The 14,277-nt window shown below is 39.0% G+C and overlaps 1 protein-coding gene across 1 annotated transcript in view; it reads right to left on the bottom strand.

Annotated features, from left to right (window-relative positions):
- Positions 1–14,277, bottom strand: part of ttll5 (tubulin tyrosine ligase-like family, member 5) — a 219,989-nt gene that overhangs the window by 88,053 nt on the left and 117,659 nt on the right. The window contains exons 23-26 of the mRNA XM_067456243.1: positions 7,320–7,414; positions 7,108–7,229; positions 3,751–4,440; positions 2,005–2,192 (exon numbers count right to left, since the gene is read on the bottom strand). Of these exons, the coding sequence (XP_067312344.1) occupies positions 2,005–2,192; positions 3,751–4,440; positions 7,108–7,229; positions 7,320–7,414 (1,095 nt within the window). The remainder of the gene's footprint in view (positions 1–2,004; positions 2,193–3,750; positions 4,441–7,107; positions 7,230–7,319; positions 7,415–14,277) is intronic.

Below are 14,277 nucleotides of genomic sequence, written 5' to 3'. Positions count from 1 at the left end.
GTGTATGGTGTTCTCTACAGCAGCAGAAAGGGCCGACAGCGCTTCAGCCAGTGTTGAACTCAAGCTATATTTGGAGCGACTGTAAATGGTGCGCGGTGAACACAAATGTTATGCTGGGTTATGATGATGGTTTGTGCAAATGACCCGTGTTGAGGCTGAACGGCTCTTTATGAACATGTGGACGACTGGCAGGGGTCACGAGAGAAACTTTTTCATACATGCGAATTGAATGCATTGACGGCTTTAAACTCGCTCTTAAAATAAAAATAAAAAAACAGAACAAACACTCTTCTATTGCTTTATTTTCACTCATTTGAGCAGTAATTATTTGAATGAGGTGTTTAAAATGGCTGTTGTTAGAGCCAGATTTCCAAAGCAAAGAATGCAAGGTTGAAAATGCCAACCACTTCTGGCGGTTCATTCAATTATTCCCACAGAATTACATCTAAATCAGGAAACGTTATCGCCAATTAGTGCAATGTTCCAATGCTTTTACATTTCAAAGGCCACAATCAGCATAGCCAGAGAAGGGAGTGTCTTTCACACACATGGGAGGTTGTTACCCTATACACATTACACACATAGATCTATTTATATGAAACCTCATGTAGTTCCAGACTCTGCCAGAATGCATAATGTGAGTTGCTGATGTGTTTGCTCCAGCTATTGAGCAGTAGAGCGGTGAGGAGAGTCTCCGGCGTGACAGAGACTAAGGTAAACCGCTTCTAGAGTAACGGAGCTCAGGAGCATCAGTGTGTGTGTGTGGTCTCCAGCCCAGACCGACGGCCATGAACTCAGCTCACCTTTGATCTTGGTGCCAGTTTGAAACATTCTTTTATTTATAAGAATCAATTAGTTGGAGGACGGGACTGCCTGCTTGTTAAATATCAAGAGAAAGTGCCTTCCCTGTGGAGCATCTGATAATGAGACCACACACACACACACAAACACACACAGAGAGAGAGTCGTATCCTGCTCCTGACTAACACACCGTGTCTCCGGCTCTGCCAGCTTAATTCAGACACACTCCAGATTCTATAGCCCGTCCACATATAATATGTACGCATTTATAAACAATCCCACACACACACACACACTTTGGGATCTATCACACACACACACACACACACACTTTGGGCTCTATCACACACACGGCTCAATGCAACGCGAGTGTGTTCTGCTCTCTTCTCAGTCTGACACAGTTCTCAGGTTCACGTCCAGCTCCTTGTGTTTAAATATCAGTCGCGCTGGTGCATCTATTCACCCATCAGTGTGTGTGTGTGTGTGTGTGTGTGTATGTCTGTTCACCCATCAGAGAGTGTGTGTGTGTGTGAGTGTATTTTTTTCATTTCAGTACCGACTTGTACTTGTGAAAGCCCTATTCAGGAGCAATGCTGGAGCGCTGCTATTGTGAGGAACTGCAGGTCTATGGCTGTTTTGATTAGATACTTTCTGAACAGCTGTTTTCTCATTTGATGAAATAAAAATTCAAGAGCAGCATTTACTTGAAATAGAAATCTTGGTAACACTTTATTTTTAGGTTCAGTTATTAACTATTAACTAGTTGCTTATGATCATGCATATTCCTATGATATTGTCTGTTTATTAGCACTTATAAAGCTCATATTAATGCCTTATTCTGCATGAGCTTATTCTACATCCCTTAATCCGACCCAATACCTAAACTTAAACGCTACAAAAACTACCTTACTAACTATTAATAAGCAGTAAATTAGGAGTTTATTGAGGCAACAGTCATAGTTAATAGTGAATATGTGTTCCCCATACTAAAGTGTTACCAAGTATTTTGTGATGTTACAAATTTTTGATCAGTTTAATGCATCCTTGCCTAATACAATTATTTTATTATTCTTCTTACAGACCCCAAACTTTACTTTAGATATCAATTTACAGCACAAACACTCCAAATGTAGTGTGTTCCTACTGTAAGAATTGAACGTTTGAGATGGAGCAACAGTATGTGTTGTGTGAATGATAACTCACATGTTGAGTGAGGAGGCTGATGTGACTGGAGGTGCTGTACTGGCGAGCCGCCTGCTTCTCCACCAGTTTGCGCAGAGCAGATACGATGGCCTGCTGGTTGGACTGAGCCTGAGCCGACAGCGAGTCCTTCTCTTTCAGCACACCGGCAGAACCAGGCCTGGACTTACTTACACTGGGCTTCAGACTCGCTGTAAATCAAACAAACATAAAGCTTTAAAATTACAGTCCATCTTTTAAACTCATCCACAGGTGCAGAGATACACATTACATTTCATATGTGGTGGAGAGGAAGAATGCACAGTCCTGCCTACTAAATAAGAATAAAGATTTCTTTCAAATTATTATTTTAGCTCGTCAGTTTTACTGCACATATCAAAATAACAAAATCAGTCAAATGTCAAACGTTTGGGTTTTAATGACAAAAAAGTAGTACGTTTTATATACAAACCCGATTCCAAAAAAGATGGGACACTGAACAAATTGTGAATAAAAAAAGAAACGCAATAATTTACAAATTTCATACACATATTTTATTCACAATAGAATATAGATAACATTTCAAATATTGAAAGTGAGACATTTTGAAATGTCATGCCAAATATTGGCTTATTTTGGATTTCATGAGAGCTACACATTCCCAAAAAGTTGTAACAGGTAGCAATAAGAGGCCGGGAAAGTTAAATGTGCATATAAGGAACAGCTGGAGGACCAATTTGCAACTTATTAGGTCAATTGGCAACATGATTGGGTATAAAAAGAGCCTCTCAGAGTGGCAGTGCCTCTCAGAAGGCAAGATGGGCAGAGGATCAGTATGGGCACAGGAATGATACTGTAATGGAGATCACAACATGGGCTCAGGAATACTTCCAGAAAACATCGGTGAACACAATCCACCGAGCCATTCGCCGTCGCCGGCTAAAACTTTATAGGTCAAAAAAGAAGCCATATCTAAACATAATCCAGAAGAGCAGGCGTTTTCTCTGGGTCAAGGGTCATTTAAAATGGACTGTGGCAAAGTGGAAAACTTTTCTGGGGTCAGACATTTGAAAACATTTGACGCATCATAAAGAGGAAGATGCGATAAAGAAGACCTAAGACAGTTGAGCAACTAGAAGCCTGTATTAGACAAGAATGGGACAACATTCCTATTCCTAAACTTGAGCAATTTGTCTCCTCAGTCCCCAGACGTTTGCAGACTGATATAAAAAGAAGAGGGGATGACACACAGGGGGAAACATGGCCTTGGCCCAACTTTTTTTGAGATGTGTTGATGCCATGACATTTAAAATCAAATCATTTTCCTCTTAAAATTATACATTTTCCTAGTTTAAACATTGGATATGTCATCTATGTTGTATTCTGAATAAAATATTGACGTTTGAAACTTCCACATCATTGCATTCTGTTTTTATTCATAATTTTACAGTGTCCCAACTTTTTTGGAATCAGGTTTGTATATATATAATAGAAGAGCTTTTTACAGACGAAGCAGTTTCAGGGGAAATTATGCCAACACACTGAATAATGCTGCGCGTTTCAAGGCACTTCAGTGGGGCTTTAAGCATAAACTCACTTTTGTATCTTGATTTTACAATGTTTACTTATACTGGAAAACCAAAATTAGAAAATAATTTCGCATTTCTCACATTTTGCTAGAGAAAAACAAGTAAGAAACAAGTACTGGATTTCATTCAGCAAACACAGTTTGTGTCAATCTGTGGCGTGTTTTGACTCTGATAAGCTTACCGTGTCCTGCAGAGGCCGGGCGGGACGATCTTTGGCTGGACTGGGGCTCAGCTTTAGGCATGAAGGAGTGTGCTGATGCAGGATGGGTCGATTTCTGGCTGGACTGGGGCTCATCTTTAGGCATTAAGGAGTGTGCTGCGGCAGGATGGGTCGATTTCTGGCTGGACTGGGGCTCAGCTTTAGGCATGAAGGAGTGTGCTGATGCAGGATGGGCCTGTGGTCCATTAGGCTGGTTCCGTGCGGCGGCCCATCTGGAGCAGGCCAGTGGATGTGGAGGCGGCTGGACGTACGGTGGCGGTTCTGGAGCTGGCATTGGGGCGCAGTGCTGTAAGACAATCTGCTCACAGTCTAAAGCTGAAGAGTATGTGCTTTTTGACAGCGCTTTCCTGTTTCTGCCAACAGGAGTGTGATTCTTGCTTGCCTCATCTCTTGATTCAGCCTCAGGGGCGGTCGAAGCACTGGATGCCACTTCAGTAACGCTGCCGTCTCCACTTTGCCTTTTGTTTCTAAGGTGTCCATTTTGCAATGAGCTGCATTTGCTTTTGCTGCCGTGTTTCGCTGCGCTGCAGTTTTCCATGCTGTGTGTTACATTAGCCGGACCCTGGTCTGCCCTCAGAGGTGCAGTGCTGTCTGTTATTTGGGTCTTGCTGATTGATTCTGAACCACCAGAGGTTCCCATGCTCACACACACTTCAGGAAAAGACAGTAAATGAGCGTTATTAGCAGTTCATTATTATATCCTGCAAAACTAACATCTTTCACACATATTCTCATATACACTAACTTAAAGGATTATTAGGAACACCTGTTCAATTTCTCATTAATGCAGATATCTAATTAACCAATAACATGGCAGTTGCTTCAATGCATTTAGGGGTGTGGTCCTGGTCAAGACAATCTCCTGAACTCCAAACTGAATGTCAGAATGGGAAAGAAAGGTGATTTAAGCAGTTTTGAGTGTGGCATGGTTGTTGGTGCCAGACGGGCCGGTCTGAGTATTTCACAGTCTGCTCAGTTACTGGGATTTTCACACACAACCATTTCTAGGCTTTACAAAGAATGGTGTGAAAAGGGAAGAGCATCCAGTATGCGGCAGTCCTGTGGGAGAAAATGCCTTGTTGATGCATCATGTCCCCATCCTCTGATGGCTACTTCCAGCAGGATAATGCACCATGTCACAAAGCTCGAATCATTTCAAATGGTTTCTTGAACATGACAATGAGTTGACTGTACTAAAATGGCCGCCACAGTAACCAGATCTCAACCCAATAGAGCATCTTTGGGATGAGGTGGAACGGGAGCTTCGTGCCCTGGATGTGCATCCCACAAATCTCCATCAACTGCAAGATGCTCTCCTATCAATATGGGCCAACATTTCTGAAGAATGCTTTCAGCACCTTGTTGAATCAGTGCCACGTAGAATTAAGGCAGTTCTGAAGGCGAAAGGGGGTCAGACACAGTATTAGTGTGTGCTCCTAATAATCCTTTAGGTGAGGGTAAATGTTTTTCTCATAACATTTCACACTAATGATCCAAAGTTTAGACTAATCAACGAGGCCGCATTTATTTGATCAATATTCTAGTTTTGTATGTGAATATATAGTAAAGTGTGATTTATTCCTGATAAAAAGCTGAATTTATGATCATTACTCCAGTCTTCAGTGTCACAAGATCCTTCACTAATCATTCTCAGATGAGGAGCTGATCATTAACACACATTTTAGATTATTATCAATACGGTTGTGCTGCTTTATGTTTTAGTTTAAACAGTAATGCATTTTATTTTGCAGGATTGTTAGATGAACAGAAAGTTTAAAAGAACAGCATTTATTTAAAATGTCTTAACTACCACTTTTGATCAATTTAATGCATCCTTGCTGAATAAAAGTATTAATTACCCTTCTTCTTTTTTTTTTATATAACCTTACTTACCCCAAACTTTTGATTGGTAGTGTATCACACTCTAAAATCTCATTTGCTATCATGTTAACATTAAAAAACGGTATTCTATCACAAATAAGAATATGTTCTTAACCTTTCAAGAATTTAAGAATTGGTTTGAGTTGGGCAACCATGACTTATTTAGAGACTTTTAAATAAGACAACACTTTAACACAACAGTGCATAAGAAGTGGACTTGGGAACAAAATTAATTTGTGAAGGTACTCTTTTCTGCATTTAAGGCTATTACAATTAATAAGGTTATTTCGAAATGTTATCATTGTCTACAAAACCACAGAACGGAATTTACTTCTTATGTTAAATGTAATGGGAGAAAGGAAGTGACGTGTCTATAATGAAAGAGGCTTGGTTCAAAACATGTAAATCCCAATGGAAAACCACAGGCTTGCATCAATGGAGGCTATTTTCCTGGAAAAGCATAATTCAATGTTTTTTATATTACCAGCTCAAAATGCTATAGTGAAAAATGGTCAGGGTGTTGGAGACAATGTAATTGTCTAGTAGCAAATCATCACCATATATTCTGTGCTTAATCATCACCATATATTTTATGTTTAATCATCACTATATATTCCGGCCGTGTCAGGTCATCCACACATTTTGTAAAGATGTACACGGGACATTAGAGGCTATGTTAAAGATCGAAATTCCATTTCAATGTGATGTCTTATTGGGTTATCTGGACTTGCATAAAACCAATCATATATACCTATGGAGAATATTTCTGGTTGCTGCTAAAACGGCTCTTATGCGCAAATGGCTTCGACCTATGCCACCCACTATAGAAGATTGGAAAACAGTTGTAATTGAAATATATACGAAGGAAATTCTTACCTTTTCTTTAAAATTAACAAAGCAAAAAGGGGATTATGCTGTGGAATAGATGGAAGGAATTTGTGGGAAATGGAGTACTTATATACTCAATGTAATCAGATTAATGGAATCAAAGTTGCCACTGGACTTTACTGTAACCCTAATTATCATCATTTATTTATTTGTTTGTTTCTTATTCTTCTCTTATTGAGAAATGTATGGGATGTTAGCTTAATGGAAAATATCCAATCTTCCTTTTATTCTGTAATGAATGTATGACTCCTACACACACACACAAGAACATTTAAAAAACGGTGTGCAATGTTTGCTATTCACACCAAAATGCCATTGATTATAATGTGAGGTGACACACAAGTTTGCATACGTGTGAAGGAGTAAAAATGACAAGTGAGAGAAAGTCCAGGTAACCAAAACTTAGATCAAATATCTTAAATTGTGTCCCAAAAATGAACCAAATTGGGGTTGGTGTGATCTGACCCTTTAGGCATGCGTTGTGCCATCCTTCATGCGTGGCTGATGAGATGGCATGTGCTGTGTAAAGCATGAGTTAATGCCGCTTACTCTCTCTGTTCTCATCGCTGCTCCTCTTGACTCGGCTGCCCTGACTCTTTGTGCCCAGAAACACGCTGGCAGATTTATTCTTCTGGGTGTAGAACGTAAGGACTTCCTCCAGGTCACTCTCACTAGAAGAAAAGGCAGAAATGAAAACCCCTGGCAGAAGCCACAGAACTCGTTGCATGTGCTAGTAAAGGACTGTAGATGCGCTCACCAACCTCGCCTCCAGAATAAACTCCTGGAAAACGTTTGCGTTGACGCAGTGATCTTCATCTGGACTCTTGTCCAAACTCTCCACCATTTGCTTGGTTTCCTGAGGATTAATACACAAAGTTGACTTAAAGAGGTGGTGCATTGCATGTGGTTGATTTGATAAAGTTCCCTGAGTCCGCTTATAATGATGCTACCTTTTTTGCAGCAAAAGGCCCTCTGATTTAAACACTCAATATGAGGATCATGTTGTCTCGATGCTGCACTTGCACAGTTACAGTGGATATAAAAAGCATACACACCCCTTTTTTTTTAAATTGTGATGTAAAAAAACAATTACAACCTCATTCAATGCCACTAAAAACGTGACATTTCAAAGAACGAAACTAATTCTCATGGTTTTTGTAGTAGCATGTCAGAAAACTCACAATAGTGAACACACACATATCCAATCAGAAAAGGGATGTTGTTGTGTTGGTTCAGCAACAATTCACACTGTAAAAGTCTAGTGCAACCGAAAAATATCTTAGTACTAATTTCCCCTAGCTTTTTGTTGTTGACTCAACTTTTGTAAACAACAGTTATACGAACTGAAAATAAGTTGTCTGTGACACACACAAAAAAATGTTTAGTTGAGTCAACTCGACATTATTTGTTTTTTGGAGAGATGCAACGATTCTGTAGCAAATCTTTTGTAGCTGAGCCAATTCAAAATGTTGGGTCTATTGGAAACAAGTTTTTATTAAAAATTAACAGGTTCAGATGTAGTTTTTGTTACTGAAAATTTTGGTGATGAACGTTTCCTTTAGTTTGACTCTTAGCGTATTGTGTGAGTTTGTAAAGGTGTTTAACAAAACACAGCATTAGTTGTGAAGTAAGCTGTAACCAAAGATCGGGTGATCTAGAGAACAGCATTATAAAGGAGAGTAGTTTACTACTTTATTCCAGGGATGTAGATTAGCACCGCCAGCAGCCAAATGCGGTGATTTAGAGTTGTGTGGGTAAACTCGCTTCACCTGCCGGCCACCGTGGCGGGTTAATAAACATAGCTCCTGTTTCACCTCTCTGTAAACTCTGATCAGTGCATGTGAGTGCTGCCGTATGTTGAATATGACCAGTCATTTCTCCGTCATGTTCCTGTGTCTCTCCTGCCATTGCCTGTGTCCTGAGTGTTCTTCGTCTTCATCATCCCCATCTTCATCCTCGCGCCAGATGTCTGGGTTGTCTGCAACGTCCCTGTGCTACCAAGCGTTTCCTTCGCTCTGGATCTGCATCTCTTGCCATCGTCTGTGCTGCTGTTCTCAATAAAGAGACGTTTTACTTGCTATTGAATCCTGCCTTCTAGTATCATTACAACATGTCCATCTTGATGAGTATCCAAGCAGACATAGGAGAACTTTATACAGTCCAGAAAGACGACGCATATCCCTGCATTAGCTCTTAAAGGGGCAGTAGCCTTTACTCTGTTTAATGTCAAACTAAAGAAAAGGACATCACTCACTGCTCTTTATTCCATACCTTTCTGCATTATTATTTAATGAACACACGAATGAGTTCAAGTTAAACATTTTAGTTTGAATTTTATTTTATACTGTGCATTATTGCAATTTGCTAAATAAATATTTGCATAATTTGTTAGTGATTTATTATTTGAAACTTTAATATTAATGTATGCAATCACAATGCCTTGATTTTTAGTAAAGTTACAAAGTCATAGCATTAGCCATAAATGCAATAGCACTAGTAATTGATGTAATATCTTTCGGTTTTCGGCCTTGGTTTCCTCTTTTTCGGTTTTAATCAAAGAATTGTGATTTTGGAGCATCCCTTCTTACAATGTTCTGCTCGGTGTGTCGTCAACACGCTTCAGAAGATGCCAAAACTAATAGTTTCATTGTTGGGACTAAAAACCTAAAACTGGAAGCCAAAAAGACCACGAATCATCCAAATGCACATCCAGGTAAAAAAACAGCGCACAGAGCCCTGAGCCTGACTCATTTAATGAAATGTAGATCAGTTCATGGTGTGTGTGTGTGTGTGTGTGTGTGTGTGTGTGTGTGTGTGTGTGTGTGTGTGTGTGTGTGTGTGTGTGTGTGTGTGTGTGTGTGTGTGTGTGTGTGTGTGTGTGTGTGTGTGTGTGTGTATAAGAGAGAAAGAGAAAATGTCAGTATGTCATTGAGACTTGAGATTAATACTCCAAGCTCTACAATACTTCAGCAGTATTTAATTTTCACATGCAGTTACACATTGTCGGTTAAAAACAAGAAAGTGGCTGGAGAAAAAAGTTAATTTCCATCCCTGCTTTATTCATGATCAAAGGGATTATTTATGAATGGTATATTATATTTGCCAACACAATTTTTATGCAGCAGATCAGTCATTCAGAATTTAGATTTTTAAATGCATTGTGGGAACTTTTTAGACACACACAGACATCAAGAATCAGCCTGTGAATCTCAGCAATGGTGACATGCTTAAGCAATGCATGCTGGGAGCCGTGATTTTAATACTATGTTGGCTCCCAGCATGCATTGCTGAGATTCACAGGCTGATTCTTGATGTTTGTGTGTGGGAAAACACTTTCCCTTCTGTAATGTATCTCAAATCCAGAAGGTCTGATCTTCTGCAACAAAGTTTTGCTGGTAAAATGTTGGTCAGAAATATTAGTATTGATTTATTAGAGTTTATGAAGCTGAAAACTTGATCATCTTGGTTTCTTTCTCTTTTACATCACCAGAATGATTTTCAATTTAAAAATCAACATCTAAACCTGTTAATCCTGAAGAACTTCTGTTTCCAATGGACAACGTTTCTTGAATTGGCTCAACTACAAAAGATCTGCTACAGAATATAAGTTAACACAACTAAAAAAGAATACGTCACAGACAACTTATTTTCAGTTTGTATAACTGTCATTTACTTTAAAAAAAAGCTAGAGGAAATTAGTACTAAGATTTTTAGTTAGATCTTAGTCTGAAATGTGTGCCTTTGTTTTTCAGCGCTTGCGTGGATTGTGATGAAAGGATCTGATATGATTTATCATTGTTTCATGTTGTACAGCACACAAACCAGCTGTTGGGGATGTTTATAAGCACTGTATAATTGCCAAAGGATAAGATGCCACATGTACAGGATCCATTTTCACAGGATACACGTGTGGTCAATTACAGAGACATGTTTCTATTACGGTCAGTCATTAACAAAACATCGCATTAAAGCCACTACACATTCAAATCCAATTAGTAGGATAGCAGCAATTTGATAAAAATGTCTCGTTTTGGTGAAGAAGTGAAATCCTCTCAAGGCTTGGTTTCTTATATCGAAATAGATCTGTGTTTACTCAATCATCCAGGAAATATGTTTTTGAAACTACAGTTTTACCGTTATTTAATACGGAGACATACTTTATAGCAATATTCGTAAAGGGACTCTTGAAAAATGAGATGTATTGCGCCATACAGCCATTCGATTTATTACCAAAGCACCTTACAGAACGCATCAGCTTAAGTCCCTTAAAAATTGGACATTATTACACATCAGATGTGATTTGACAGTATTAGTGCAGTATTAGTCCAGTAATCGTGTGTGTTTGACAGTATTAGTGCAGTATTAGTCCAGTAATCATGTGTGTGTGACAGTATTAGTGCAGTATTAGTCCAGTAATCGTGTGTGTGTGACAGTATTAGTGCAGTATTAATCCAGTAATCGTGTGTGTTTGACAGTATTAGTGCAGTATTAGTCCAGTAATCGTGTGTGTTTGACAGTATTAGTGCAGTATTAGTCCAGTAATCGTGTGTGTGTGACAGTATTAGTGCAGTATTAGTCCAGTAATTGTGTGTGTGTGTGACAGTATTAGTGCAGTATTAGTCCAGTAATCGTGTGTGTGTGACAGTATTAGTGCAGTATTAGTCCAGTAATCGTGTGTGTGACAGTATTAGTGCAGTATTAGTCCAGTAATTGTGTGTGTGTGACAGTATTAGTGCAGTATTAGTCCAGTAATCGTGTGTGTTTGACAGTATTAGTGCAGTATTAGTCCAGTAATCGTGTGTGTTTGACATTATTAGTGCAGTATTAGTCCAGTAATCGTGTGTGTTTGACATTATTAGTGCAGTATTAGTCCAGTAATCGTGTGTGTTTGACATTATTAGTGCAGTATTAGTCCAGTAATCGTGTGTGTGTGTGACAGTATTAGTGCAGTATTAGTCCAGTAATCGTGTGTGTTTGACAGTATTAGTGCAGTATTAGTCCAGTAATCGTGTGTGTTTGACATTATTAGTGCAGTATTAGTCCAGTAATCGTGTGTGTGTGTGACAGTATTAGTGCAGTATTAGTCCAGTAATCGTGTGTGTGTGACAGTATTAGTGCAGTATTAGTCCAGTAATCGTGTGTGTGTGACAGTATTAGTGCAGTATTAGTCCAGTAATCGTGTGTGTGTGACAGTATTAGTGCAGTATTAGTCCAGTAATCGTGTGTGTGTTTGACAGTATTAGTGCAGTATTAGTCCAGTAATCGTGTGTGTTTGACAGTATCAGTGCAGTATTAGTCCAGTAATCATGTGTGTTTGACAGTATTAGTGCAGTATTAGTCCAGTAATCGTGTGTGTGTGACAGTATTAGTGCAGTATTAGTCCAGTAATCGTGTGTGTGTGACAGTATTAGTGCAGTATTAGTCCAGTAATCGTGTGTGTGTGACAGTATTAGTGCAGTATTAGTCCAGTAATCGTGTGTGTTTGACAGTATTAGTGCAGTATTAGTACAGTAATCGTGTGTGTTTGACAGTATTAGTGCAGTATTAGTCCAGTAATCGTGTGTGTGTGACAGTATTAGTGCAGTATTAGTCCAGTAATCATGTGTGTGTGACAGTATTAGTGCAGTATTAGTCCAGTAATCGTGTGTGTGTGACAGTATTAGTGCAGTATTAGTCAAGTAATCGTGTGTTTGACAGTATTAGTGCAGTATTAGTCCAGTAATCGTGTGTGTGTGACAGTATTAGTGCAGTATTAGTCCAGTAATCGTGTGTGTTTGACAGTATTAGTGCAGTATTAGTACAGTAATCGTGTGTGTGTGACAGTATTAGTGCAGTATTAGTCCAGTAATCGTGTGTGTGTGTGACAGTATTAGTGCAGTATTAGTAGAGTAATCGTGTGTGTTTGACAGTATTAGTGCAGTATTAGTCCAGTAATCGTGTGTGTGTGTGACAGTATTAGTGCAGTATTAGTCCAGTAATCATGTGTGTGTTTGACAGTATTAGTGCAGTATTAGTCCAGTAATCGTGTGTGTGTGTGACAGTATTAGTGCAGAATTAGTCCAGTAATCATGTGTGTGTGTGACAGTATTAGTGCAGTATTAGTCCAGTAATCATGTGTGTGTTTGACAGTATTAGTGCAGTATTAGTCCAGTAATCGTGTGTGTGTGTGACAGTATTAGTGCAGTATTAGTCCAGTAATCATGTGTGTGTGTGACAGTATTAGTGCAGTATTAGTCCAGTAATCGTGTGTGTTTGACAGTATTAGTGCAGTATTAGTCCAGTAATCGTGTGTGTTTGACAGTATTAGTGCAGTATTAGTCCAGTAATCATGTGTGTGTGACAGTATTAGTGCAGTATTAGTCCAGTAATCGTGTGTGTGTGACAGTATTAGTGCAGTATTAATCCAGTAATCGTGTGTGTTTGACAGTATTAGTGCAGTATTAGTCCAGTAATCGTGTGTGTTTGACAGTATAAGTGCAGTATTAGTCCAGTAATCGTGTGTGTTTGACAGTATTAGTGCAGTATTAGTCCAGTAATCGTGTGTGTGTGACAGTATTAGTGCAGTATTAGTCCAGTAATTGTGTGTGTGTGTGACAGTATTAGTGCAGTATTAGTCCAGTAATCGTGTGTGTGTGACAGTATTAGTGCAGTATTAGTCCAGTAATCGTGTGTGTGACAGTATTAGTGCAGTATTAGTCCAGTAATTGTGTGTGTGTGACAGTATTAGTGCAGTATTAGTCCAGTAATCGTGTGTGTTTGACATTATTAGTGCAGTATTAGTCCAGTAATCGTGTGTGTTTGACATTATTAGTGCAGTATTAGTCCAGTAATCGTGTGTGTTTGACATTATTAGTGCAGTATTAGTCCAGTAATCGTGTGTGTGTGTGACAGTATTAGTGCAGTATTAGTCCAGTAATCGTGTGTGTTTGACAGTATTAGTGCAGTATTAGTCCAGTAATCATGTGTGTGTGACAGTATTAGTGCAGTATTAGTCCAGTAATCGTGTGTGTGTGACAGTATTAGTGCAGTATTAGTCCAGTAATCGTGTGTGTGTTTGACAGTATTAGTGCAGTATTAGTCCAGTAATCGTGTGTGTTTGACAGTATCAGTGCAGTATTAGTCCAGTAATCATGTGTGTTTGACAGTATTAGTGCAGTATTAGTCCAGTAATCGTGTGTGTGTGACAGTATTAGTGCAGTATTAGTCCAGTAATCGTGTGTGTGTGACAGTATTAGTGCAGTATTAGTCCAGTAATCGTGTGTGTGTGACAGTATTAGTGCAGTATTAGTCCAGTAATCGTGTGTGTTTGACAGTATTAGTGCAGTATTAGTACAGTAATCGTGTGTGTTTGACAGTATTAGTGCAGTATTAGTCCAGTAATCGTGTGTGTGTGACAGTATTAGTGCAGTATTAGTCCAGTAATCATGTGTGTGTGACAGTATTAGTGCAGTATTAGTCCAGTAATCGTGTGTGTGTGACAGTATTAGTGCAGTATTAGTCAAGTAATCGTGTGTTTGACAGTATTAGTGCAGTATTAGTCCAGTAATCGTGTGTGTTTGACAGTATTAGTGCAGTATTAGTCCAGTAATCGTGTGTGTTTGACAGTATTAGTGCAGTATTAGTCCAGTAATCGTGTGTGTGTGACAGTATTAGTGCAGTATTAGTCCAGTAATCGTGTGTGTGTGTATGACAGTATTAGTGCAGTATTAGTCCAGTAAT

Source organism: Pseudorasbora parva, chromosome 10 (assembly GCF_024679245.1).
Source record: "Pseudorasbora parva isolate DD20220531a chromosome 10, ASM2467924v1, whole genome shotgun sequence".
In the NCBI taxonomy this organism is placed as follows: domain Eukaryota; kingdom Metazoa; phylum Chordata; class Actinopteri; order Cypriniformes; family Gobionidae; genus Pseudorasbora; species Pseudorasbora parva.
This window is presented reverse-complemented; position numbering and strand designations above follow the sequence as displayed.